We start from the raw sequence: 27,925 nt of genomic DNA, 5'->3' as shown, positions 1-27,925 counted from the left end.
GGTTGTTTTATCCCACTGACATTTTTTTAACAAGACCTCCACAATGAAACAGATAAAGAACATTATAATAAGTTAACTGAAAGGGCGATATTTCGGCGCAGCAGTTAAACAGCCGCAAACATTCGTTCCAAAAAAGGGCGGGGAGGGGGGCGAGGCAGAAGGAAGTTTTTAAAAATATATGTATATCACTCCAGGCAGCTTGCAACCTGACCCGTCCCAAATGCAAACGAGTACACGATGCTGTAGACCATTAATCCTCCCTTGGGAATATTAATGAATTTCTACATGGTAGGGTACGGTAAAATTTTGCTGATGTTGCATTATTCAAGATTTTAAAAGAAACTGCATTATTTTGTTTTGCCCAGCAACCCTAAACGGAGAGTGTTGCTGGCCTCATTCCTACACTAGTGCATCTGCCGCCTGTCTTCACTCAAACCGAATGGTAAGTCTGCTCTTTGGAGCAGCTGTTCTGCCCTGCCAACACGTTTTTCATTGCTAACTCAATATAACTGTTTCAGCAAGCCAGAATTGAATAATTGTCTCACTTCTACTATTGTGCGTATCATGCCAAAATCAAAGATCGCACTTACTATCAGTTAACCTTTGCATTTACGATTCGTCAACGATCGACTAGTACGATCTTTAGTTAATGTTGTAGATAATGTTTAACGATAGCTTACTAAACTAAATAACTAGGTGCATTTAGCGGGGCTGTAAAGTTTTCGGCACCACTTTGTGGGACGCGTTGGGTAAGGATCATCCAGCTGCCTCTGTCTGTCCCGACTCTGCCACGGTTCAAGAGGGATCAAAACCCAACATTCACCCCAAGAACAGGACTTGAACCAAATATGAAGGTCAGTAACTGACGCGCGATCTAATTCCCTCTTGGCTCGACAGACGGTTTACTACAGTACCCAGCGCGATCATAACTGCAGAGTTTTAGCCACACGTAATTTGAGTTCAAGTTAGATGCATCTCATAGAAACTATTGAAGTTGTGGAGGATTTATTCCACAACTTTTTATAAGCTTAAATTCAATTCTAATTTAAAGGCTGGGCGGAAGTTTTTTCGGAGTTACTCTGACGGGGTGGAGGATTGTTATTTTGTTACGAGGCTTCCAAGTTTTCTCTTGGATTATTTGTATTTCAGACCGCTTTAAAGGCTTTTCTGGGGGTCATTGCAGCTGTTGTCGTCACCATCGCGATAGTGGTTCCCGTTGCAGTTGTGCTCACCAATAGTAAGTGCATTTAAACGCTGTTTGGGTATTGTGGCACGTCATCCGTGATGTTTTCAGTGCTTGTTTGTGGACAGATTTGATTATTCCGTGAACCAACAGAAACTGGTGGAAAAACACAGCGAGATTGCAAAGAGCTCACTTAGCCTGCTCCCATTATGTCAGTCTAATATGATACAGTGCATTGAACTTGCAAAGGTTGTCAATGCTCCGCTGAGCACATCCTTGGGGAACGTTGACTGATACCTGCAGTTCAGTTGCTTTCATCCCACATGACATGCTTCACTGTGGGTGAGGACTTCAGTGCAGCGCAAATTATACTCGCAAAGAGAAAGATCCAATGGTTAGAATGGCATAAGAGGAGGACATTAAGTCCATCAAGTCTGCATTTGTTGTTTCTACTTATTCCAACCAAATGTGACTCAGTTTTGATGGCTCGTATTTTCCGTTTTACTCATTCGTTTTGAATAGTCTTGCAGTTGCATTGCTAGTGTTCTTCATTGCTGCACTTATATATAGCATAATTTCCAGACACATATTACTTGCTGTGGTTTTCCTGTCGTTGATGGTCGACCAGAACTCAAGATGTAAGTGGGGTTGCTTTTCAAATTCTAGTTTCTAATAAAAATGCCAAGCTGGCGATTATTTATTGACTGACTGATTTAAACCCTCCAAGATTGTGGGAATAATAAAGTTGCAAATTGATAACAGTGATTTGTCCATCACAATTAAAACAGCAACCTCTGAATGAATATGATTGTAATAACAATTAGAATTACACAGCACAAACAGAAGTCTGATTGTGCCTGTGCGGATTCATAAGAACATAAGAAATAGGAGCAGGAGTAGGCCATCTAGCCCTTCGAGCCTGCCCTGCCATTCAATAAGATCATGGCTGTTCTGAAGTGGCTCAGTTCCACTTTCCTGCTTTCTCCCCATTACCCTTAATCCCTTTGCCTACCAAAAACCTATCTACTGGTGTCTTAAATATATTTAGCGAGGTAGCCTCAACCACTTCAACGGGCAGAGAGTTCCAGAGATTCACCACCCTTTGAGTGAAGAAGTTCCTCCTCAACTCCGTTCCAAACTGCCCCCCCCCCCTTATCTTGAGGCCGTGCCCTCTAGTCCTTCTGTCCTTTCTGAGCGGGAAGAACCTCTCCACCTCTACCCTATCCATCCCTTTCATCATCTTATACGTCTCAATGAGATCTCCCCTCATCCTTCTAAACTCTAATGAGTACAAGCCCAGTCTACTCAGCCTCTCCTCATAGCTCAACCCCCTCAACTCCGATATCAGCCTAGTGAACCTCCTCTGCACTCCCTCCAAGGCCAAAACATCCTTGCACAGGTGCGGCAACCAAAACTGCACACAGTACTCCAGCTGCGGCCTCACCAGTGCCCTGTACAGTTGCAGCAAGACCTCCCTACTTTTATATTCAATCCCCTTCGCTATGAAGGCCAGCATCCCATTTGCCTTCCTGACCACCTGCTGCACCTGTAGGCTGGGTTTTTGCGACTCATGCGCAAGGACCCCCAGGTCCCTCTGCACCGTAGCATGCTGCAGCTTTTCACCCTGTAAGTAGTAGTCCTTCCTACCATTATTCCCATCAAAGTGGATAACCTCACACTTGCCAACATTGTATTCCATCTGCCAGGTACTCGCCCACTCGCTCAGCCTATCTAGATCCCTCTGCAGACTTTCCACACCCTCCGCACAATTTGCTGTTCCACTTATCTTTGTGTCATCAGCAAATTTTGACACCTTACACTCGGTTCCCTCCTCCAGATCATCTATATAAATGGTAAATAGCTGAGGCCCCAGCACCGATCCCTGGGGCACTCCACTAGTCACCAACTGCCAATCCGAATAGCACCCATTGACACCCACTCTCTGCCTCCTATTTGACAGCCAATCCCCTATCCATGCTAACACCCTACCCCCAACTCCATGCCCCCTAACCTTCTGTAACAACCTTTTGTGCGGCACCTTATCAAACGCCTTCTGAAAATCTAGAAACACCACATCCACCAGTTCCCCTCTATCCACCGCACTAGACACATCCTCATAGAATTCCAATAAATGCGTCAGACACGACTTCCCCTTAACGAAACCGTGCTGCGTCCGCTCTATCAAACAATTCTTCTCAAGATGCCTCGCTATTTTCTCCTTAATTACAGATTCAAGCATTTTTCCTACAACAGATGTTAAACTAACCGGCCTATAATTCCCTGCCTTTTGCCTGCTACCCTTTTTAAACAGCGGTGTAACATTAGCCGTTTTCCAATCTTCCGGCACTTCCCCGGAATCCAGCGAGGTTTGGAAAATAATCACAAAGGCATCCACTATCGCCTCCGCCATTTCCTTCAGAACCCTTGGATGCATTCCATCCGGTCCTGGGGACTTGTCCACCATCAGTCCTCTAGTCTGTCGCGCACTGCCTCTCTGGTAACAATGATCTCAGTCAGGCCCTCCACTCCTACCATCTTTCCATCGTTAACACCCGGCAAACTATTCGCGTCCTCCTCCGTGAAGACCGAAGCAAAAAAGTTATTCAAGGCCTCAGCCATTTCCTCATCCCCCACCACTAAACCCCCCCTCTCATCCTCTAAGGGGCCAACATTCACCCTAGCCAGCCTTCTCTTTTTTATATATTTATAAAAACTCTTACTATCCTTTCTTATATTTAGCGCTAGCCTAGCTTCATAGTTTATCTTTCCTTTCTTTATCAATTTCTTCGTCATTCTTTGTTGATATTTAAACCTCTCCCAAACCTCTTCTCGCCCACTACTCTTAGCCACTCTAAACGCATCAGCTTTCAATTTAATACTCTCCTTTATCTCCTTCGTTATCCAGGGCTGATTATCTCTCCCCCTACGATCCTTTTTTACCATCGGAATAAATTTCTGCTGAGCACCAAGAAAGATCTCCTTAAAGATCCTCCACTGTTCCTCAGCAGACCTACCTCCCAATCTGCGCCCCCAATCTACATTCGCCAATTCCTCCCTCATCTTATCGTACTCCCCTCTGTTCAAACAAGGGACACAGGTCCGGGATCCTACTTTCTCCTCCTCCATCTGCATCAGAAACTCCACCATGCAATGATCACTCTTCCCGAGAGGATCCTTCACCACAAGGTCCCTAATTCTACCTACCTCATTACATAACACCAGATCTAAGATAGCTCGCTCCCTCGTCGGCTCCAACACACACTGTTCAAGGAAACTATCCCGGCAGCATTCCAAGTACTCTTCCTCAAGCCCACCGTGTCCAACAGGGGTCAACCAATCAATATGTAGATTGAAATCCCCCATAATTATCACCGTTCCATTCCTGCACGCAGCATTTATTTGCGCGTTTATAGCCCGCCCCATCTCCAGGTCATTATTTGGGGGCCTATAGACGACACCCACCAGCGTCTTCCTCCCCTTGCTGTTCCTAATCTCCACCCACAACGATTCCACATTCTGCTCTTTGGCACCTATATCTTCCCTTACTACCACCCTGATGCTATCCTTAATCAGCAGAGCTACCCCCCCCTTTTTCCTCCCATCTATCCTTCCTAAACACTTGATACCCCTGAACATTCAGCTCCCAGTCCCTGTCACCCTGCAACCATGTCTCTGTAATGGCCACCAGATCATAACCATTTGTGCTGATCTGTGCCACCAGCTCATTGTTCCGAATGCTTCGTGCATTCAGATAAAGTGTCTTCACCCCAGCCTTCACCTGGACCCTATTTGAAGGAATGATACCAACCTTACTCATGCCCCCTACTCCCTTTATTATTGGGACATCCTTGGCCTCTTCCTGTACCTGTACCCTCTCCTTTACTTTAGACCCTGTAATTTCACCTACCCTTGCGCCACCCCCCCCCCACCCCCCCACTAATTTAGTTCTTTGGTAGAACAATTCAAATATTCCCAATCCCTGGCTTTACCCATTCAAATATTTGCCCAGTTCCCTTTTGAAATTACTATTGGTTTTTCATCCAACATCTGCTCAGGCCGTGCATTCCAGATCACAATAATTTTCTGCAAGTAAAATGTTTCCTCATGCCACCTTTGGCTCTTTTGCTGATTGCTTTGAAACTGGGTCATTTGGTCACTGATCTATATCCCATGGAAATTCTATCAGAACCATTCATGGGTTTTAATACCTCTATAAATAACTTTTTCAACTTCCTGTGCTGTAAGGAGAACAGCCCAGCTTCTCCAGCCTCACCACAAAACTGAAGCCTCCTGCTCCTTGTGCCATTTTAACAAATTTCTCAGCTGCCTCTCCAAAGCCTTGATACCCTTGTTAAAGTGTTGCAGCTCTTCTGAGGTTGAGGTCACTATTCTGAGATCTATAAGAAATATGAATGTTCTCCTTCTAGTGCTTTCATGTGCTGATGTGTGTTTTGGAAGCTCTAAAGGACCTGCTTCATTGGAGAGCTTGTGACCACTGGGGTTGGAGGTGGATGGGTGGGAAGCTTGCTATGGAGTTAAGTGTTGAATATTTTGACAAATTCAAATGTCACTATTAGATGCTGCATAGTAATGTAGATTTATTTAACTTCTGTGATTCATCATAGAGTTCTGGCCTGAAAAGGTAAGTTAATCATTTACATTGGCCAGCATTGTTTCAATGTTGAGATGCACTAGAGTACATTTTGCATTGGAAAATGTGGCATAATGTATTTAAAAAACTGTAGAAACATGAGCTTGGATGCCCCCCACCCCCATACCCATCCTGGCCTGTTTTGAACTGAGCTTTAAATGTTCAGAAATCATTCACTTTGAAAACATTGCACTCTATTGAAAGTTTGAGGAGGAAATGAACCTAACCTGCTTGACGGGTAATTTGCTTTGAAATGAAGAATATATCTTGTGGTCTTTCAGTTTCATTGTTTAATTTGTTTTAGTGGCTGTTGCCATTATGAATACTTGGTTGAGTTTCAAAAGCATATAACGCCTTGCAGGTAGTCTATTGCTAGAATTATTTAGGGAAGTAAAAGCAGATCTAGATTGACAGCTTTAAGATTAACATTTAACATTATCTGGCTTTGATGTGGTTTGAGAAGAGATGTTTGTTTCGACAACTTAATGACCTCTTAATGAGATATGCATTTTATTCAGTGGAATAGATATTTTGCAGTGTCAGTGTCAATTGTTTGAATGCTAGTTTTATTGGGTTGTTGGAAGAGTATATTTTTCCAACTGCATTTGGAAAATTTTAATTTCAATTGCATGGATTCTGAAAAATGTAACTAATAGATACTGGACAATTGACTTTGGAGGATATATGGGAACATGGAGGTGACATAAGAAATATGTGGAGGCTTGAAATAGGCATTGAGAATATGAAACAGCATAGGGATATGAGAAGGGACATGGAGGATATGAAGGTGAGATTTAGGGGCATAAGAATGATGTTGGGAGTTGGGCTTCTGTTGGTGAGAATCAAGGGAGGCCTTTTAATAATTTCCTGCACCCAAGCTTCTCCCACATTGCATTGTGGTTCACCAAACTCAATCTTTCCCAAGAATCATACTTACCTCTTTTAAACAATCTTCACTACATGTCTTGCATCTTTACAGCTTTGTGTACATAATCTCCTCGTTTCTTATTCTTGTATCCACTTTGAAATTGTATCCTTTAGTTGATATTGTCTTTTTTCCTTTGCCCCATCAAAATGTATCATCTCACAATTCTCTGCATTAAGCTTCCTCTGGCAGGAGTCTGTCCCTTGGCTCCTGAAAAATATACTTTGACGTTTTATTTGTCCCTTTTTCCATCATTTTGGAATGGATGTAAATATTCAATGTTCTTCATACAATATCTGAGAGTGTACTGTCCATCAAACTGGGCAGAAAGCCATTATAATGCTATCTTATGGCAACTAATAATGAAGAAAGTAACCACCTCGTTTCTTGTTTTATGTGTCTTTATTTTGCAGTACTTTACTGATTCTGGAAATGACTGTCAATGATACAATCATTTTTATATGGCATTTTGTATAATGTTTCAACACAACAATTAATCCATTTATTTTTACTGGATTAGTATGCCTGTTAAAATAATGGATGTTTGACTTTTTCAAACATTCATCTGTTAATATCTTAAATTGTGGTCTGGTCACTATTTTAATATAAATCACTGATAATTGATAGTACTTTTTTAAAAAAAAACTTTCATTAATGGTAATTGTCACAAAATCTGAAGAAGCATTTTGGTAGAAAGGATATGGAGAGACAACATAAAATAAGGGTAAAATTCTAAGAAGGGTGCAGGAGCAGAGGGACCTGGGAGTATATGTACATAGATCATTGAAGGTGGCAGGACGGGTGGAGAAAGAAGTTAATAAAGCATATAGTATTCTGGGCTTTATTAATAGGGGCATAGATACAAGAGCAAGGAGGTTATGCTAAATATATATAACGCATTAGTTGGCACTCAACTGGAGTTCTGGACACTACACTGCAAGAAAGATTTGAACATTGGAGAAAGTGCGGAAGAGGTTTACATGAATGGTTCCAGGATGAGATATTCATGAGGATAGATTGGAGAGATGGAGACTGGTTCTCCTTGGGAAGAAGAATGCCGAGAGGAGATTAGATTGAGATAATCAAAACCGTGAGGGGTCTAGACAGAGTAAATTGGGAGAAATTGTTCCCTCTCATAAAAGGATCAAGAACGAGAGGGGACACATTAAACATTTTCAGACAATGAGAGGTTCAGGTCTGAAATGCTCTGCCTGAAAGTGTGGTGGAGGCAGGTTCAATCAGTATATTCAAGATGGCATTTTAAATGATTACTTCAATAGCAACAATGTGCATGGGTTTGTGGAAAAGGTGGGGAATGGCACTAAGCCATAATCCTCGCTTGGAGAGCTGGTTCAGACATAATGGGCCGAATGGCCTCCTGCTATACTGTAACAATTATGTTTTTTCAATTTATTCATGGAAGATGGGCATCGCTGGTTGGCCAGCATTTATTGCCCATCTGTCGTTGCCTTTGGAGGGCAGTTGAGAGTCAACCACATTGCTGTGGCTCTGAAATCACATGTAGGACAGACTGGGTAAGGATAGCAGATTTCCTTCTCTAAACGGGATTAGTGAACCAGATGGGTTTTTCCTGACAGTCGACAATAGTTTCTTGGTCATCAGTAGATTCTTAATTCCAGATATTTTTTATTGAATTCAAATTCCACTATCTGCCTTGGCAGGATTTGATCCCAGATCCTCGGGACATTAGCTAAATTTCTGCTTAAGTGATAATACCATTTGGCCATCGTCTCCCCATATGTGATTCTGATCTTGTGATTCATGGCTTTTATGATGCCATGATACAATGTCACTTGTTACCTTGTGCTGTTGGAGGCACAGACTGATGCATTTCTTTGGATTCCACAAGGAGAGAACTAATCTATTCAGGTTCCTGAAAGGAGACTTCGCATACTTGGGCTGAGGGCTGTGGTTCTATTTTGATTTTCTTTATCATAATTATTCTAAATCTACATCAATTCTACATTCTTCAAAACCAGCAATCAATAAAACTAGAAGTGAGCAAAGTTGTATAGTTTCGGTTGTGAAAATCTTTAATGCCTTCCAAAGAAGGTGGATAAAATAATAGTTTACATGTAGCCAAATAATGAAGCGGATATTGAATTTGAGTAATAGGCAGTGATAAATTAATAAATGTGCTACAAATCATTCATAACTATCAATTTATTAGGTTGGGAGATTTCTTAGTAGCAACATATATTAACAGTTTATGGAAATGAAGACATGGACTTTATAGCTGTGAGTTTTGAATATGATGTTTAATTTTAATGGAAAATGTGCCTGAATGTGGATTGTCCAGTCACACAGTGACTTTCTGATCTGCCCATGTAGTTTGGGCTGATGATCAACTGAAACCTTGGCTTAAGTGTGGATGAGACTGGGAATTTAATATTCTTATATATAACATTTACAGGAGTGATAGAAAAGGGGAAAAAGAATTTAGTGCATTGAAAGGGTCTATCACAGCACTGGATCGCAAGTGTATTCTGAATAGTTAAGATGGAATCTATCTGGATAGAGTTAAAAAATGGGAAGGAAAATTTCATTTGCATTGCAGTTCATCAAATAGTGGAGATAAGATAAAGCCACCTGCAGAGTGGTTAAAAGATGAGATAAGAACAACTGGTATTTGGTATTTTTGGTATTTTTAACTGTCATAATGATGCAAGGGGGAATTGTGTCCAGAAGTGCATGATGGAACGTTAATGTTTCTTATCCAAAAGGAAAAATAATGAGAAGCTATTTTTAAGGAAGTTCTGGCAAATACATGTCTCATTTATCTCCATGGGGGGAGGATTCAAAACTAATCTGCGGAAGGAATGTTTCCTGGAACAGACTTCCTGGGGAGATGATGGAAGCAATTAGTATTGATTCATTGAAGTGAAAATTAGAAGATTTCTTTCAGAAAGCAACATTTTGGGATACAGTGTTATGGGTAATTTGATGGAGGATATATGGGAACATGGAGGTGACATAAGAAATATGTGGAGGCTTTCCAGCTTGCTGTGAGCTAGGGGAGAGATTTGGAATCATGGTTGAGTTCTTTATCTAATTGCTCTACCAGTAATGTGTGATCCAAATGTTCACTTCTTTTCATTTTACTAACAATTTTAACTGTACCTTCCAACCGATGACTTTCACCTGTTCTGTGCCAAGATTCACAGTTCAGATTTCCTTGCTTGATTCACATCTGGGCATCAAAAGTTGTCACTTTCTTTAGTGTTTGAGAAAAGAAATTCATTGTGGTAAATTACTTGGCTTTAAAAATTTGTTTGAACCACCAAGTTTTCCCCTTTTGGCATCCTTTTTAAACCAGATTTGGCTCATCTTTTGGACCCTGGTCAAATTCTAAGGTTAAAGATAAGGTTTTACTTATTGTCACTATAATGAAGTTACTGTGATAATCCCCTAAGATTAAATCTAGCACTCCTGAGGCCTTCAGATGTGCTAGATTTAACCCTCAAATCCTGGACTTGAGATCGCAGTTTCTATTACAGACTGGAGGAGGTTTCAAATTAAATACCTATTATTTCCTGATGATACAGAGTAGAGTAATGGGTTTTAAGTGGCAGATTGGATTAGTTCTGCTTTGTCAGGGCAGGATATACCTGGATATTTTTCGATCTTCTCGGGTAGATGTCAGCATTGTGGTTGGACTGGAACAGCTTGACTAAGGGTGTGGCTGTTTTGCAGCACATTACTCCAGCTGGTATGTTGCCATGGCCACAGCATATCACACATTGCCTCACTTCAACCCCTCAGATTGCACAGCATGATTGCCAGGTAAGAGTCCAATATCGGGAGTGCAGTCTTCCTATGTGAACCCAAGCCACCCTGTGATTAGTAAAGTGGCTGTTCAGAGAGGTGGGTTGCAGTTTGGAGCATTGATGTCAATCTCCTGTTTCTAGTCAGTGGAGGGCTTCAGTTTATGTAGAGCTTGCAATGTTATCACAGTGACATGTTCAATTCCCCATCCTCAAACCCAACACATCATCCCTCCCACTACCACCGAATTCCCAAGTAGTCTGTGGAATGGAATGCATGCAATTTTCGTGTAAAATTTGCTTGAAGAGAAAAGGACACCTGAAAACAAATTCTCAGAGTACCAGGGTCCACTGCTAATGAGCAGTTGTTAGAATTGAACCATGTGTCATCCCTGGAGTTAGATCAGAACACAGTCAACAGCCTTGGATGACAGGTAAGTATCCATGGTCTCCCTGGATTCACTTTAGAAAATATAATTGCCCAAAGCTAACCTGCTCAATTTTAATTGCCCACTTTACCATTTGCCCCCAAGTGAGAAGACTTAAAATCGACTCCCAAGTATAAATACTAAACTCCAGAATTTTATCTTACTAAAATATCTGTCTTAACAATCCTTTTGGGCTCTGGAAGAATACTTCTAACATCTCCAATAACATATAAAATCAATATATATATATATATACATACTAACTCCACAGGACTTTTTCCTGTCTTTCAGAACCTAAGTGGATACACTTGGACAAATACATGATTTTCCGTAAGTGCAAAAAGTCAAGTTCATTCATAATTTTGCTTTGCTAATTAAGATCATTATTGTTTCCCAAAACAGAAAACCTATCATTGAGCACATTGAAAGATTTCAGCTGGCCAGTGAACAGCTCAGCATTTGCAGAACAGCAGTAATACAGTTTAATGTAGACAGTATATAATGCCAATCTGGTTATTCCAGCCCATATCCTGTTTGGCCATTGATAGAACTTCATTCAGAAATATTCAGAAAGATTGTGGAATATAAAATTAGAGCCAGGCTATTTAAAAGTGAATTTTTCCACACACAGTCTGGATGTCCCACCTACCGCTCCCCCCTCCCCCTCTCCCCTCCCCTTCCTTCAGCGGGACCAGAAGATCCCGCCAGCAGCCAATGGCATGTCGCCTTCACCACTGGAAAAACCTGTTGGCGGGGGGTCGGAAAATTCAGGCCAAAGGATTATAGAGGTCTGGAATGTTCTCCTTTGAAAAGCTTCATTCTAGGTCAACTGAAGTATTCAAAGCAGTGACTGTTTTTTTGCTTTTCAGAGGTAGTAGACAAATGGAGCAATGGTAGTTAAATAGATTTGATATAAGATCAGCCACAATCTAGTTGAGTGGCAGAAAAGAATTGAGGAGATGAATAGTTCATTGCTGTGCCTAGTTTCTATAAAATGAGGTGATGACACAATATTATTGCAGTAACAGTAAAAATCTCACAAACATTAGTGTCCCACCTTGAATATAATACATACACTATGTTGCTAGTAGACCTCATGTCGCCTTGATTGTGTGCAGTCTTGGATCTGGAGCATGGTTTTAATGTTTCTTATTGTTCCACACTAGTGAAAATCCAGGCATAATTTTCAACGGTGGGAATTGTAATGCAGCATTCTGAGAAAATGGAAAGCCTGTTTGAGGCATTCCACAATAACATTTATACAAAATACGCAAACTGAAAAATAGGACAGCAAGTACATAACATTGTTAAAAATGATGAGTTAGGTTATCAGATTTGGATATTTGGTTAAATAGTATTGTTATCTGTGTATATATGCCTCAATGGGGAAATTATTATGCTGAAACCAATGACAGGACTATATCTGAGTGGTGTGCCTGATTTGTTTTCTGGCAATTGATTGTATTGGAAAAGAAGATAGAGATTCTATTCATTTTATTTATCCCAATGCTCCTTGTGACTGATCACTTTTCCTACCCATCCACAAACTTGCAACGGCATTTTCATATTGGATGGTTAATTATGTCAATAATGTCATACTCGCAGTGTCATATATAAAATTTGTGATGATCACTTTGTATTTATGACACATTGCAAGTGTGACAATTTGAAGTATGGTATATACTTCCCTTCACATCACTAAATGCTTTTAATTATATTGACAAAATGAGGTCTTATTTTTGTATCATTAAACCTGGAATAGACTTTCTACCTCCTCTAAATTTGTTCCAGTCAAGACTCATCTTTTTGTCTACTATTCTAAGTCATCATTGCCATGCCTTAGAACTGCCGCATGTCCTACCCTCACCTTCCATTCTGTAAATGAAAGGCTTGTGGAAGTGGAGCATAGTATTACCTAACCAACACATGTTATTCTTTCTATTTATGAACACAGTGCATTATTGACTTGACTTATTGACTTGTGCATTATTAGTTGGAATTTTACCATCCCATCCACCACATGAATTAGAGCGGGGGGAGGGGCAGACCATGGAAAAGTCCGTTGATCCTGGGCAGGATTTTCCAGTTTCAGGATGAGTGAGCTCGTAAAATTCCACCCATTGCCTTGACTTGTGGGCCACATGGGGGCCAGTGGTTAGCACTGCTGCCTCATAGCGCCAGAAAACCAGTTTCGATTCCTGGCTTGGGTCATTGTGTGGAGTCTGCACATTCTCCCCATGGTTGCATGCATTTCCTCCAGGTGCTGCAGTTTCCTTTCACGTCCAGAAGACGTGCTGGTTAGGTGCATTGGCCATGCTAAATTCTCCCTCAGTGTACCATGACTGGCGCAGGAGTGTGGAAACTGGAGGATTGTCACAATGGCTTCATTGCAGTGTTAATGTAAGCCTACTTGTGACATTAATAAATAAACTTAAAATTTAAAACCTGAAACTTAAAAAAAACTAGGGGAAGAACTAATTAAAACTTTGATGGGCTGATTTTTGTCTTCACTGCCTGAATGATGATTTGACAGGGTAGTTTGCGCAATGTAATGGAATCAACTTGATTTTCATTCCACTGAAATTAAGGAGTGTCGATTACCCAACCATCAGAGAAGCTTCCAGAGCGTGAAGATGAAAATCTGCCCCACATATTTGGGATCCTTAATTATGATACTCAGCTCCGTTGTGTTCAATATTTCCAGGAACACTAGGTCATTCCAAATATCGACCTTTTATCCATTATGGTAAATGCATGTTCAGAAGGGGATACAAAGGTCTTTTTCAGACACCAGTTATTTTGTGCTAAAGCTCTAAAAATTAAGAGTTACTAAATTAATGTGTAAAATAGTTTGGAAGAAACAGCTTCAGCTTTACAGTATCACGACACAGATCGGTTGCTGTCAAATTCCTGCTGAATAACTTCTGTATGCTACTTGTCAGTAATGTAGAACTAACACAGTATTGAGTCACCTTTATATACCAACATCTTGAATGTCAGCATAAGTATTCATGCATCATGAAGCTGTCAGATCAGACAAAAGCAGAGCTCATCAAAGTGTTAAAGCAACTTTATTTCAGTGGTGGTGTTTACCTTTATTATACATAGTGTATTCTTGTGATCAGATAAAACATCATCATTTTAAGAACTTTCTTTTAAGGAGATTGATTATGATGAATTTACAACCCTACCTGAGTATTGGAGATGTTAGAACTATCATTGCAATCTCCCTCAGTGGCCCAGGTTGACTCGAGCTCAATTCCAGTTACATGTTGGTTCATTTTAGTTACAGCAGCAGTTAGTTCTGCAAGCATACCGTTCATAGAGAAGGAAACGAGTGAGTGCAGAATGTAGTGTTACAGTCATACCTAGGGTGTAGAGAAAGATCAACTTAATGCAAGGTAAGCCCATTCAAGTCTGACAGCAGCAAGGAAGTGTTCTTGAGTTGGTTGGTACATAACCTCACAACGTCTGGCATGTGTGGGGTCCTTAATTATGCTGGCTACTTTGCCAAGGCAGCGGGAAGTGTAGACAGAGTCAATGGATAGGAGGCTGGTTTATGTGATGAATTGGCTACATTCACGACCATTTGTAATTCCTTGTGGTTTTGGGCAGAGCAGGAGCCATACCAAGCTGTGATACAACCAGAAAGAATGCTTCCTATGGTGCATCTATAGAAATTATTAACATATCACGAACAGGCAAAGAAAATACTTAAAAAAGTTAATGAATTGTTGACTTTTAAGTTTAGAGATTTAGAATACAAGTGAGTAGAAGTTTTGCTACAGCTATACAGAGCCGTATTTAAATCACACCTAGTGTACTGTGAGCATTTCTGAGCATCAAATCTTAGGAAGGATATGTTCCCCTCAACAGAAAACAACATAAATTTACCAGAATGATACCAGGGCTTGGAGGGTTAAATTATGAGAGAGTACACAAAGCTTTGTTGTGTTCCTGGAATTGAGAAGGCCGAGGAGTAATTGCATTAAATTTTCAAGTTATTAAATGAAAATGATATGGGAGAGAGGGGGGAACTATTTATACCATTTGGTGAGTCCAAGGCCAGGAGACACAGTCTAAAAATAGCCTTCAGGAGTGAATTTAAGAAATGCTTTTGCAAACAGTAATAAAAATCTAGAACTCTAGTGCACGAATGTCAATTGATGTTGGGGCAACAATTAATTTAAGGCTGTGTTTGCTGCCATCACAACTGCAGGGGCGCGTTCTCCGGACATGCAGTCACAATGCCTGTGACTAAGTCCAGCGCCAGGACTCATTGGCCACGGAAGGAGCATTCAGAGCAGTTCAGCAGGTTGATAATCAGCTCAGAAATCCTTCCATAATTTCCCCCACTATTCTCCAAAGGGTAAAAAAGAACAGTAAGGGCATGATAAGAAAGAGAGAGAGAGATTGCCTGTGACATAACTGATGCCACAAGTAACTGCCTGCATCAAATTATTGACAGTAAAAAGTCTGACAACACCAGGTTTTAGTCCAACCTATTTATTTGATAATATTCTCACAAGCTTTCGAGGGGTAACCCCTCGAAAGCTTGTGAGAATATTATCAAATAAATAGGTTGGACTAAAACCTGGTGTTGTCAGACTTTTTACTGTGTTTACGCCAGTCCAACGCCAGCATACCCACATCAAATTATTGAACCATCCATAATATGAAGCAATGTAAAGATATAAACGAGTGCATCCTTGATAAAATGTGTTTTTCACCATAGATAACAATTCAGTTTCCACAGAAAATGGAACCCTAAAACACCAGTTAAAAATCCTGAGATTGTGATTGCGATTTGCTCATCCCCCTTCTCGCTGCCTCACTGGTCACCCTGCACGCGACCCCTCTCTGCCTTCTTCCTGCTCGCTGCCCCTGCTCCCTCACTGTCTACAGGCAATGAAGGGGCACGGTGAATGAAAGGGACAAGGATTGGGAGCAGGATTAGAGTGAAGTGGTAAATGTGGTAGCAAGCGAAATGGTGAGCAAGTTGACGGTAAGCATTCGGTAGGGTGGTTTTCTAGGCACACCATGATGGCATAAGCAGCACCAACCTCCTGGTCTTGTGCATGGCAGGAGACATAGTGTAATTTAAAATCTAAGATTGTTAACCAAAGATATTGATGAATAGGGGCAAAAGCAGATATATGGACTTAGGCTGCAGTTTAGCTATATCTCATTCAATGGCCGAACAGGCTCAAAAGCTAAATAGTCTTACTCCTGTTTCTCTACTCCTATCTGGTAGTACATATTTGTGAATGCTAGGTAGGAACAAGGATTTGGCTTTAGACACTCATTTTGGTTAGATATTTTATTGTCAGACCCCATTTAGACTCCCATGTGAAAAATGATACTGCCGACAATGCAACAAACCAGATGAACCACTTAAAAAATATACAGCTGAAAAACAGCCCTGATTTATAGACCATTTGTTCAGCACAATTGAATAAGTTAAAACAATTGTTATTATTTATAATTTCTGGATCTTGATGAATGTTTCAGAATCACATTCCGCGGTTCAGTTGTTTTGCTACAACAATTGAATGCAATGGCTATGATTTAGGAAAATAGTTAGAACATGAGTTCAACCGTACCCAGTAAATGTAGAAGAGCATTGAATGAAAGTTAGTAAGTTCCTTTTTATGTGTTTAGTTTTGTATGAGACTTGTGGTGTGCAGTGAGCCTTTTGTTACTGTGATAACGGAAGGGTGTGGGTAGGATGTGAAGACTGATAGCAGCTTTGAATTCTCCACTGCTTATTGAGAAATCACAAGTTGAATTTTGCTGCTAGGGTGGATGGCATGACACAGGTTGGAAAAGCAGACCTGCGACACTCGTTGTTAGGTAACAGGACATACCCCTCAATCTTACGGGCAGTAGCCAATTAAATGGTGATTTCTGGGGTTGCCATTGTGTTTTAGTCCTTGTTTAACATTAGCAGCATATAATAGAGAAGAAGACAAAATTTAATGGTACTTTGAAGTTTAAGTCAAGCAACAATCACTGGCAATCTTCAAATCTATGAAGAACACGGCCTCATTTTATATCACAATATTTTTTTCTACATTGTGCAAATCAATATTTCTTAAATACTCCCTTATTCCAAATTAATGATTCCATTCATTATTTATATAATCATCGTATCGCTGTCTAGACGGACAATTATTTCCCATCCCTAATTACCCTTGAGAAGATGATGGTGTGTCACCACGAGTGTCAAGGGGCAATGGTTAGATTCTCTCTTGTTGGAGATGGTCATTGCCTGGCACATGTATGGTATGAGTGTTACTTGCCACTTATCATCCCAAGCCTGGATATTGGCCAGTTCTTGCTGGACAATACAAGGTTTTACATGCTTCTAAAACTTTTCACAATTATATATTATCTGCCAGTCTTTCTTATGTGTCTATCTGACCCATTGAAGTATCCCTCTCCACTACACTTTCTATATTCTGCATGATTTTCTTGAGTACTGCTCGTGCTTCCACTGCAAGGAATGATAATTGTTGGGGAAAGCTTGGAAATATCTGGCATTTTCCTTCTGTTCAGCAATCGCATTTCAGCAAGGGACAGCCTGAATGCCAGCAAGTCTAGACTGTAGCGTCAAACAGCCAATGTTGTGCTGCTGCTTACACTTTTATTGCACCTCCCTGTCCAGCTCACCACTCCACCAGCCACCAGCTCCCCCCTCCCCCCCGCCACCCCCCCCCTCCCATTCCCCGCCACTTCCTTAATGGTGCAGTCTTTTGTAAGTTACCGGTGCTAAAAATCCAATTTCTTCAACTCAGCAGGTTCTCAGCACATTGCGCAGAACACATTGGAAAGGGCTGCTAAAATATTTAAGGGAGTTTATCTGGCATGATTCCAGAGAAGCACAACAGTGCATTTAATCTCAAAGTTATGGCAGAACAGGCAGCTGGACATCTGCCTTTAGTGACCAGGCTATTCGTCTATAAATCCTGTGCTAAACATTCCAGGCTCCTGGTCCAACAACAACTTGATGTTACAATTCACAAACAGGTTTACAAAGCTCGCTAGAATCTTGCCTCTCTCTATCTCTGTAACTCCTAGTAGCCCCTCAACCCTCCAAGATCACTTCACATATCCAATTCCAGCCTCTTGCACATCCCTGGTTTCAGTTGCTGCAACATTGGCAGTAGCACCTCCAACTCCAGAATTCATTTTCTCAACCTCTTCACCTTCCCACCTCACTTCTTCCCTTTCAATTGCAACTTGAAATCTACATCCTTGACCAAGCATTTGATCACCTGCCCTAATATTTCCCTACATGGCTCAGTGTCAAATTTGATTTGCTGACACTCCTGCAAAGTGGCTTGGGACATTTAACTTTGTTGAAGGTGCTACATAAATGCAAATGCGAGGGAACCGTAGCAGAGATAAACTTCACACACTCCAGCAGGAGGTGCTGGAGCCTAATCCGTCACCTTGGAACAACTCAAAAGCCACCCACTCAAAACCTCCCCTCAATTACTCCCAACCATGTCTCCAGCTTGCCATTGCTCCAGCACCCCTGGACAGAAACACCAAAACAATAAAATCAGGGGTCAACTAAGACAACACCATCAGCAACACAGAGAAAACATCAGCCTTTGAGTTTCAGGACTACAGAAGGCGCTGTAGGGCTTGAAGTGTAGCAAGACCGTAGGATATGACAATATCATGCCAAAATTTATGAAACACCTGCATCTCCAAGCTTTTGCCTGGCTGACCTGATTTTATATGATGTTCATAAATTCCAACAAGAAATGGCAGACCGCAAAGATTATTACTATACCAAACCCAGAAAAGACTCATCCTTGTAGCTAGCTACTGTCCAATCTCTTTCGTGTTGGTCCCATACAAAATCCTTGAATGCCTCATCCTTCAGCACAACCCCTAGTCATAGAAGACGAGCTTAGCATTGACCAAGCTGGTTTCCACAAGGACCGCACACAAGGGAACAGGTACTAGCCCTCACACTGACACTGAAAAAGGCTTTCAAAAAAACCTGGAGGCAGGTGCTGTGTTCCTCAACCCCACAGCTGCCCTTCAACACCATTTGGCAAACTGGCCACATCCTGAAGCAGTCATGGGCCCTTCTCCACTGAGAGACTAATATCAGTGGAATACTGTTGAACAGCCAAAGGTTCAGAATTCATCTTGCCCAAGCAAAAAGTACATGGAAAAGATAAACCAATAGAGTCCCTCAAGACTCAGTATTGACTCGAACCCTGTTCAACTTATACACAAGTTAACTTCCAAAATCTACCTCGGAAAATTTATATTTGCCAATGACATCTACCTCACTATTAAAGCTTCTGACTTTGACACCTTGGACTGAACTCTAAACGAAGACTTGTCAAAGCTTGAACAACACTGCAACATATTGCAACTCAAGCCAAACCCTGCAAAAACAGTACCCAGCTTATTCCATCTTCATAATGCAAAAGCCAATAAAGGGCTTAATATCCAAATGAATGGCCACAAGTTAAAGCACCACCAACTCCAATATAACTCAGAGTTAACCCAGATAGGACACTAACCTTCTGGGAATGCCTAAAAGTAACTGTAGCCAATGTCAAGTCCAGAAATAGCTCGTTAGCCAAACTAGTGGGCTCAACATAGGTGCTGCTACCATCACACTCTGAAACTCAGCGCTCACACTGTCATACTCAGCAGCACAATACTGTGCCCCTGTTTGATCAAGTTCATCGCACACACACACATGCACATGCAAACACAGACACACACACACACACACACACACACACATGCATACACATGTATACGCACACACACACACACACACACACACACACACACACACACACACACACACACACACACACACACACACACACACAGCACCGTCACATCTCCCCCCCCGCCCCCGGAACACTGATTTTCTCCAAAGTATGTGTCCAATTTGTTTTCCTAGAGGAGAGTTAGTAGACTATCATGGTTCAGACAACAGTAAATTCAGCTGGTGGATCCTGACAAACTTACAGTAATTTGCATGGAAACCTTTGGTCCGTAATTCAAAACGCTAACTTTGAAATTCCTGAACGTTTGCATAACTGGGTGCACTGCTTGTTCAATCAAATTTTGTCTGTAAATCTTGTTCAAAATGCATAACCATTTTTGATAGAGATACTGTGGTTGGCAAGTAACATTAACACTGTGCTGAGAAAGCCTTCATAGCTTATTATGTGGGTGGCACAGTGGCGCAGTAGTTAGTGCTGCTACTTGGGTTTTCTCTGGGTGCTCCAGTTTCCTCCCACAGTCTAAGAGACATGTTTGTTAGGTGCATTGACCTAAACAGGTGCCGAAGTGTGGCAACTACGGGGATTTCACAGTAACTTGATTGCAGTGTTAATGTAAGCCTTACTTGTAAGTAATAAATAAACTTTAAACTTTAAGTGTCTGCGTGGGTTTCCTCCGGGCGCTCCAGTTTCCTCCCCCAGTCCGAAAGACGTGCTGGTTAGGTAGATTGGCCATGCTAAATTCTCCCTCAGTGTACCCAAACAGGTGCAGGAATGTGACGACTGGGGGATTTTCACAGTAACTTCATTGCTGTGTTAATGTAAGCCTACTTCTAACATTAATAAATAAACTTTAAACTCATAATAATGTAACTCATCATTTGTATTGAACGTTATATGCTCCCTCTGCAGGTCATCTAGCATGTATTCAAATGAGATAATCAATATCAAAAGTAACTACCCTTTCTTTTGCTATGTTTGATTCAGGAAAACAAGTGGAAGATCAACGTCCAACATTTCAGTTAGACGACTTCTTAAATTCACATTTTGGCTACAAGTCATTCAGCCTGAAATGGATATCAGGTAATTATTCACTTTCGATTGTTTCATGATTTTGTTGACTTCAGAATTGTGGATGGCAAGCCAATAACTGACAAAAATTGAAGAATTTTTCAAGTCTGTGTGACTCCGAAGAAGAATCATATGGACTCAAAACCTTAACTTTGTTTCTCTCTCCACAGATGCTGCCAGACCGGCTGAGTTTATCCAGCATTTTATACTCTTATTTCAGATTTCCAGCATCTGTAGTATTTTGCTCTTATAAATATTGAATAGGGAAAGGGTGCAGCATGCTGGCACAGTGGTTAGCACCACCATTTCACAGCGCCAGGGACCCGGGTTTGACTCCCAGCTTGAGTCACTGTCTATGCGGAATCTGCATGTTCTCCCCATGTCTGCATGGGTTTCCGCTGGGTGCTCTGATTTCATAGAATCATAAAATTTACAGTATAGAAGGAGGCCATTTGGCCTATTGAGCCTGCACCAACCACAGTCCCACCCAGGCACTATTGCCATAACCCCATGCATTTATCCTGCTAATCTCCTGACACTCAGGGGCAATTTAGCATGACCAATCCACCTAACCCGCACATCTTTGGATTGTGGGAGGAAACTGGACAGTCCTCTCACAGTCTGAAAGATATGCTGGTTAGGTGCATTGGCTATTCCAAACTCTCCTACAATCTGCCCAAACAGGTGCCCAAGTGTGATGGTTCGGGGATTTTCACAGTAACTTCACTGCAGTGTTAATGTAAGCCTACTTGTGACACTAATAAATAAACTTAAACTTAATTATGAATGCAAATTGGCCCGTGTTTAAAAAGAATTAACAAAATAGATTTAATTTTCTTGCTTTAAAAAAAGCATAAAACAATCCCAGTGCTTCTTTGTTGTTGGATTTACAAAATTTCTGCCTGTGAATTGTACATAGCATGTTACAGACATTGAACTAAGAGCAGTACCTGTGGTGCAAGTGTAGCCTTAATTAAATTTGATCTGACCTATTAATACACTTAAGGAACCAACTTTATGATAACTCTTCAAGAGAGGGGTACGTAAGTTATTGAATAAGAAAGGAACTGGTGACACTGTGTGATCACACCTTGTTTAAATGAATGACACGGTGTATTACTGAGTCATACACATTGAGATACACTGCCAGATTCAATCTGTGTTCTGTGCTCAGTTGGAAGATGCAGAAAGAGTGCATGTGTGAATGTCAGGATCTGCCCCAGTCACTATGCCCCAGTGAGCAGATTGTTCAGCCTTGACAGATCCTAAATACATAGAGCTGTCTACAAGTTCACACACACTCATAAATAGGTTGGACCCAGTTACTAATGCGATCAAAGTCTTTCAAAAAAATGAAAGAAAAAGCAAAGGATTTGCCCAGTGTGAGGAAACAAAACACTTGTCTCCATTCAGATTTACAGGGCTAAAGATTCACATAGTGCTATCCATGGGTGTGATGAGCCCTCAGCCCCTCCCTGCCTGGCATTGTTGCAGTAAAATTGTGCATGTGACAACTTCCCCAGCGTACACTGACAAGTTCAACGTACGCCATCCTGCCGTCACATAACCAAACCAACTGATGCAACCCCAGGATTTGAAACTTCTGTCATGTAGATTCAGCCCATGAATAAATACATTACTCAACAAGGATCTGGTATGACTTCTAGGTGAGACCTGAACCTGTGCTAATCAAAGAGTCATCCACAAGTTTCAGGGGAGGTGTTTTTCAGTAAATGTTGCTCAGGCACAGCTGATGGAAGCAACGTGCTGGTTTCTGAGGCATTTCTTGCCAGTTTCTAAATGCAGCCAAGGAGGAGAGAGAACTACTTGATCCAGATGTAGAAGCAATTGTTTCAGTCCCTTTTGGTCTGAAACGTGATCAAGAAATCAAATGAAGGAGACAGAAATGGGAAGCTGTCAGGGAGAGAGATATGAAAGTGTACACTTCCGGGATCCCATATAAGTGGAGCAATTAATAAAATGCAAATTGAGGGGCTCCACTTCCACAACCTTTCCATCCCAACATAGATCCATCATTTACCACTGTTATATCCACTTCAACTCCTCGTTACAACACCCTCTGGCCAATATCATACAATTAAAGCCACCATTAAAAAACTGCCCATTAAAATATTCATCCAACAGTACATCCAACTACACAATTACCCTTGTGCCTGTAATGCAGGTAGCTTTGCCTGTTCTGGTGCTCCTACCCCAGTGGCTGCAACATGGCTGGTGGAAAGCTGTTGGGTTTCAGTGGATACATGCAGAATGTCTTTGAACAAATCCTGACCTGGAGGGTCTGCACCCCATTGGCATAGCTGACAGCAGCCTGTGCTATGTAGCTGAGGTGGCAGCAACGACACACAGGTGGACTGGCAATGATAGGAGCACAAATGCTGTGAGCCCAAGTGAGGACAGTCCATGCTGTTGTTAGTCACTGCCACTCCCATAAGATGGCACTTCAGGAAACCTAGCAATTAAGCTATTGGACGACATTTGAAGTGCAGTCAGAGTCAGTGATTTAATATAACTAACATGCCTAGCAAACTCTCACTAACAGAATGGTCACATTACCTGTTTTTGTGATGTTGAAAGCAGAAAGGGGTGAGGCAGATTGGGGATGATGCAAGTGTTGGTGGGCAAGGAAAGCAAATGGGTCCTGGCCACATCCCACATCTGAAGCTTCCACTTGATGAAGCTGTGGAGGGTGTCCCTTCCATGGACTCAGAGGATAGTATCTTGGAGTTCCCCTCCATGGGTATCCTTGGTTGTTTTGCATTCTGTTTTCTTGAATGGGAGATGGCAGACTATCAGTGATGATGCAGTGTTGTGCATGGATGATGTGCTTGTCATAGCAGAATCACTAGAAGCATATGGAGTCAATGAGAATTGGCTATGCTGTTGGCAGCATTGACAGGTGTGTTTCTGAGCTGCAGTAGGTGAATATTAGGCAGAAGTCCTGAGGGCCAGGGAATGCTGTTGCATCAGTGATTGGGGTATGGTGCATTGAACAGAGTGAGTGTTTGTTGGTATGGTGGATATGACATGTAAAGTGATGATGAATTCACTTAACTTGACCACACACGTGAGGCCCTTGTACTTTCTAAAGTACATGCTGTCATGTTCTGGGTTCAGACTCCAGTTGTTAACCACCCTCCTATGTCCCCCATTTCTTCTGAAGGCTGGTGTGTGAGGATTCTGTGTATTCCTGGCAACAGTATATTCCTCCGGGAGTCCATCTTGGTCAGCAGGGCCTCGAAAAGTGGGCCCATAGAAAACAGAGGACAGCAAATCCTGCACCATCTCAGCTGCTGAGTTCTTCTGCAGCAAATCTGGCAGACACTGCCATGCCTGAGCTGGCCCAGAGATCTAATCAGATTATGCTAAAGAAATACATCAAAGAGTGGTCAAATTTGATCAAGAGGTTGGTTTTAAGGAGAAACAGATGCAGGGAGAAGAGCGCAGTTGACGCAGGATAATAGCTTTTGACACTGTCTTCAGGTGTAACTACCTTGCACTTGGCTCAGCCAGCGAAGAACAAACCATGAAAGAACGAGAAAAAGACTTTCTCTGCAGTGAAACAACTTGGGCACCCCATTAATTTTCAACAACCAAATCACCCAGGTTAGCTGTCGGTAGAATTACAAACAGGTGACATGACCCCCCCCCTCACTTTATTCCCCCATTTTACCCTAAATTATAAACAGTCCCAATACAGAACCAAGGTCAGAAAGATACAAGCTCACAATTAGGTGCAGTCGGAAATGATGGAAGGTGTGAGTTTGGTGGGGAGAAAAGGAATCAATGGAGAGAGTTGAACATCCTCAGTCTTAGTGACAAAAATGTTCATGTACTAATCACACTTGTGTTAGGTTAAAAGGAGATAGTTGATAGTGGAGAAGAGATGCCTGGAGTTATCCTTACTCCACAGCGTTATCCTTGAATTGCAAATCACTTTGTCAGAAGAGAATGATGTGGAGATGCCAGCGTTGGATTGTGGTGGGCAGGTAAGAAGCCTCACAACACCAGGTTAAAGTCCAACAGGCTTATTTAGTAGCCCGAGCTTTCGGAGCAATTCTCCTTCATCAGGTGAATGACTCAACTGATGAAGGAGCAGCACTCCGAAAGCTTGTGATTTCAAATAAGCCTGTTGGACTTCAACCCAGTGTTGTGAGACTTCTTACAGTGGTGAGAAGAGAATGAGATACAAAAGCACTTGATATGGTCAAGGTGGATCTGACAAAATTGGTGTGATGATGAGGGTCTGTGCTGTTGTGCGTACTACAACAAATTCAGCTCCTCATCCCATCATACAGACTCAACATTAAATGATTCGTACATTTCGACATCTTAGTTTCTGTATCTTGAAGGAGATTTTGATTGGCAGTTTGAATTTGACCCAGCAATGTCATTGTCTATTACATTGTGTGGTCTATATCTTCTTAAAGTTACACCTCATATGGATCTATACAGCCAAGGAAACTAACAGAAGAAGGGAATCAAAGTTCTTATCCTTGCTTCTCCCCTTCCTATTTACAGATAAAGATAGTTGAATGAAAAGGAATTTTTATTGAGATAAGATTGCTCTTACGCCAATTATAATGCCTTCTTAGCCTGTATTTTAGGAAAATTCTGTTTCTTGAAGTGAGTTGTGAATTGTATTTTATTTAACTAAATTAAAAGAAATTTCCTAACAAATTAATTCATACTTTAGAAATTTTATATTGCATTGTTAATTTTTTAGATAGTGAATACACCTATAAAAACAAAGAAGGAAATGTTTTTCGCTACAATGTTGAAGCAGAGGCACCACCAACTGAGCTCATCCCTAACACCACTTTTGTAAGTACCTGCCACTTTAAAGGTTAATGGCCAGGTATGGCAGCAATTACAATATATTGTTTAACACTGATACTTCAAGATCATCAATGATATTTACCGTGAAATAAGCATCAGGCAAGCTGTAGCAATGTGAATAGCAAACTTGGGTAATATTTTTAAATTCCAGGTGGAGTGTCTGTCAAATAAAAATTAAATAGGTTCTGGTGGGGATATGCAGGCCTTCTTATTTCTTGACAAAAAATCAGTCATCCTGCCAACACAACATGTCCATTGTTTCAAATGTCACAGACAGGAGAGGGATCAGTTCAAACAGAACTGTTTTCCTCTTTTCACCTGTCTGTGTCAGAAGGAATTTCCAGTCTCACCCGAGCAAGGCCATAAAATCCCTCCCAGTGAGTTGGTTCTGTAGACAATGGTACAAAATCTTTCATCTTAGGTTGATGGGCCACTTGCCGTGTTTAGACAGAGCTGGCTTCTTTGAGGCTTGCCAGTTGGATAGTAAGACAACAAACTGGGCGTGCAGTCCAGAAATGCGATATTAAACTACTTCAGGGGCTAAAGTCATGTTAACTTCCATCTCCACAATGATGTTCATTCAGCATCTGGAATTGGCTTTTTTTCAGACTGATAATGTCTCAGCTATTACCTGTTGAAAGGGGTACCATTTATATTAAGCATCTGGCATTATGGAAGTCATTGTTTCAGTAGATCCTCTGAATAAGGTTGACTTATCAAATGCAAATCCTGTAGCTCCCTTTGAAATCAGTCGGAACAGTCCCAGGTTGCCCATAAGTAACTTCCTTGGCATAACAAGTTGTGATATTCCAGAAAGTGGGGAAAACATCCAGTCTAAAAATACAAAATAACAATAAAGTTAAAGTTTTTAAATATACGGGGGGTTGGATTTATCTTCCATTTTGGAGGAACCGAACACAACAGTTAGAAAGTTCACGTGGATTAGAAATGTTTGTCTGCATTGCTCAGGGTTCAGAGATGAGTGCAAAAGATAAAACACACCTGGGAAAATGGAAGTAACAGCTTTGAATACTGAGTCAAGGGAGAGAATCTGATCATTAACAGCGAGCACCCGTGATGAGGGTGGTGCTAAATCACACATGAAGTGTAGCCGCAGCAGCTTCGCTTCTGAAAACGTGTTCTCCTCACAAATCCAACGGCATCATTGTCTACCCATTCCACTTGACACAGCCTACCCTCCCAACCTAAGCAGAATTCCTACTTTGGCTGCAACAAGAGACACGGCAGGTGTAATGGTTTAGAAATGAAGTTGGAAACAAAAATCTTGTAACACAGAAAAGTCAATCTAAACCATAAAAATTAATACAACAAAAATAAACTAAAGGTAAAAATGGTATGAATAGCAAAAGAAAACTAACTTGCCAACCACAAATGAGAAAGTTGTCAGTTCTGATGGCAAGGAAGCCTCAAGTTCAGGTGAATAACCAGTTAAAATGAAATTGATCATTATAGTGAGGCTTATGCCAAATGTCTGTCTCTGAAAGTGCAACAACTTTCTTTGCTGTAAAATACAGCTTGTTTGAATGAGTGAATCAGTGGAAAATCTGAAATAAGAATAGAAAATATTGGACATACTCAACAAGTCTGGCAGCATCTCTAGAAAAAAATAGGTTTAACGTTAATTCTGCTTCTCAGTTGCTGCCAGATCTACTATGTTTCACATTTCTTATTACACTAGTTTTGTGACTCTGATTGTCCCAGTAAATTTTCATCTTGCCTAAAGTGTCCCATAATCTTGCATTCGTGTAATTTCTTAGGCCTCCAAATCTACACCCAGCTTGCCCTGAATTCCATGCTTGAATCCCTCCAATCTGGTTTCTGCTCTGCCATCATATGAAACTAGCTCTTATCAAAATCACAAATACTATGCCATGTGACCAACAAAGGTAAACTGTGCTTCTTCATCCTTCTTGACATGTCTCCATCCTTTGACGTTGTTCAACTATACCATCCTCCTTGAAAAACTTTTCACAATTGTGCAACTGGTAGGACTTCTCTTACTTCTCTTGCTTATCTTATTCTTATCTATCCAACTGTAACCAGAGAATCACTTGAAATGGCATCTCTTTTCACTCCTGCACCCTTATCCCTGATGTTAGGCAAGGATAGAGTCTTCATCCTCCCTCACTTCCCATTTACAAGCTGCCACTTGCAACATCAGCTGAAAACAGAGCATCAGTTTCAACATCTATGTTTGTGATACCACACTTCCTCTATCTCACCACTATCT

At 41.3% G+C, this 27,925-nt stretch overlaps 1 protein-coding gene across 1 annotated transcript in view; it reads left to right on the top strand.

Annotated features, from left to right (window-relative positions):
- Positions 1–223: 223 nt before the first annotated feature.
- fap (fibroblast activation protein, alpha) overlaps positions 224–27,925 on the top strand; it is a 94,296-nt gene continuing 66,594 nt past the window's right edge. The window contains exons 1-6 of the mRNA XM_080199165.1: positions 224–442; positions 697–854; positions 1,150–1,237; positions 11,264–11,302; positions 20,731–20,826; positions 25,562–25,659. Coding sequence (XP_080055291.1) covers positions 849–854; positions 1,150–1,237; positions 11,264–11,302; positions 20,731–20,826; positions 25,562–25,659 — 327 coding nt within the window. The 5' untranslated portion in view covers positions 224–442; positions 697–848. The remainder of the gene's footprint in view (positions 443–696; positions 855–1,149; positions 1,238–11,263; positions 11,303–20,730; positions 20,827–25,561; positions 25,660–27,925) is intronic.

Source organism: Carcharhinus amblyrhynchos, chromosome 11, assembly GCF_965287045.1.
Source record: "Carcharhinus amblyrhynchos chromosome 11, sCarAmb.v2.hapA, whole genome shotgun sequence".
NCBI lineage: Eukaryota > Metazoa > Chordata > Chondrichthyes > Carcharhiniformes > Carcharhinidae > Carcharhinus > Carcharhinus amblyrhynchos.
The sequence above is the reverse complement of the archived record's forward strand: the minus strand, read 5'-3'. Positions and strand labels throughout refer to the sequence as shown.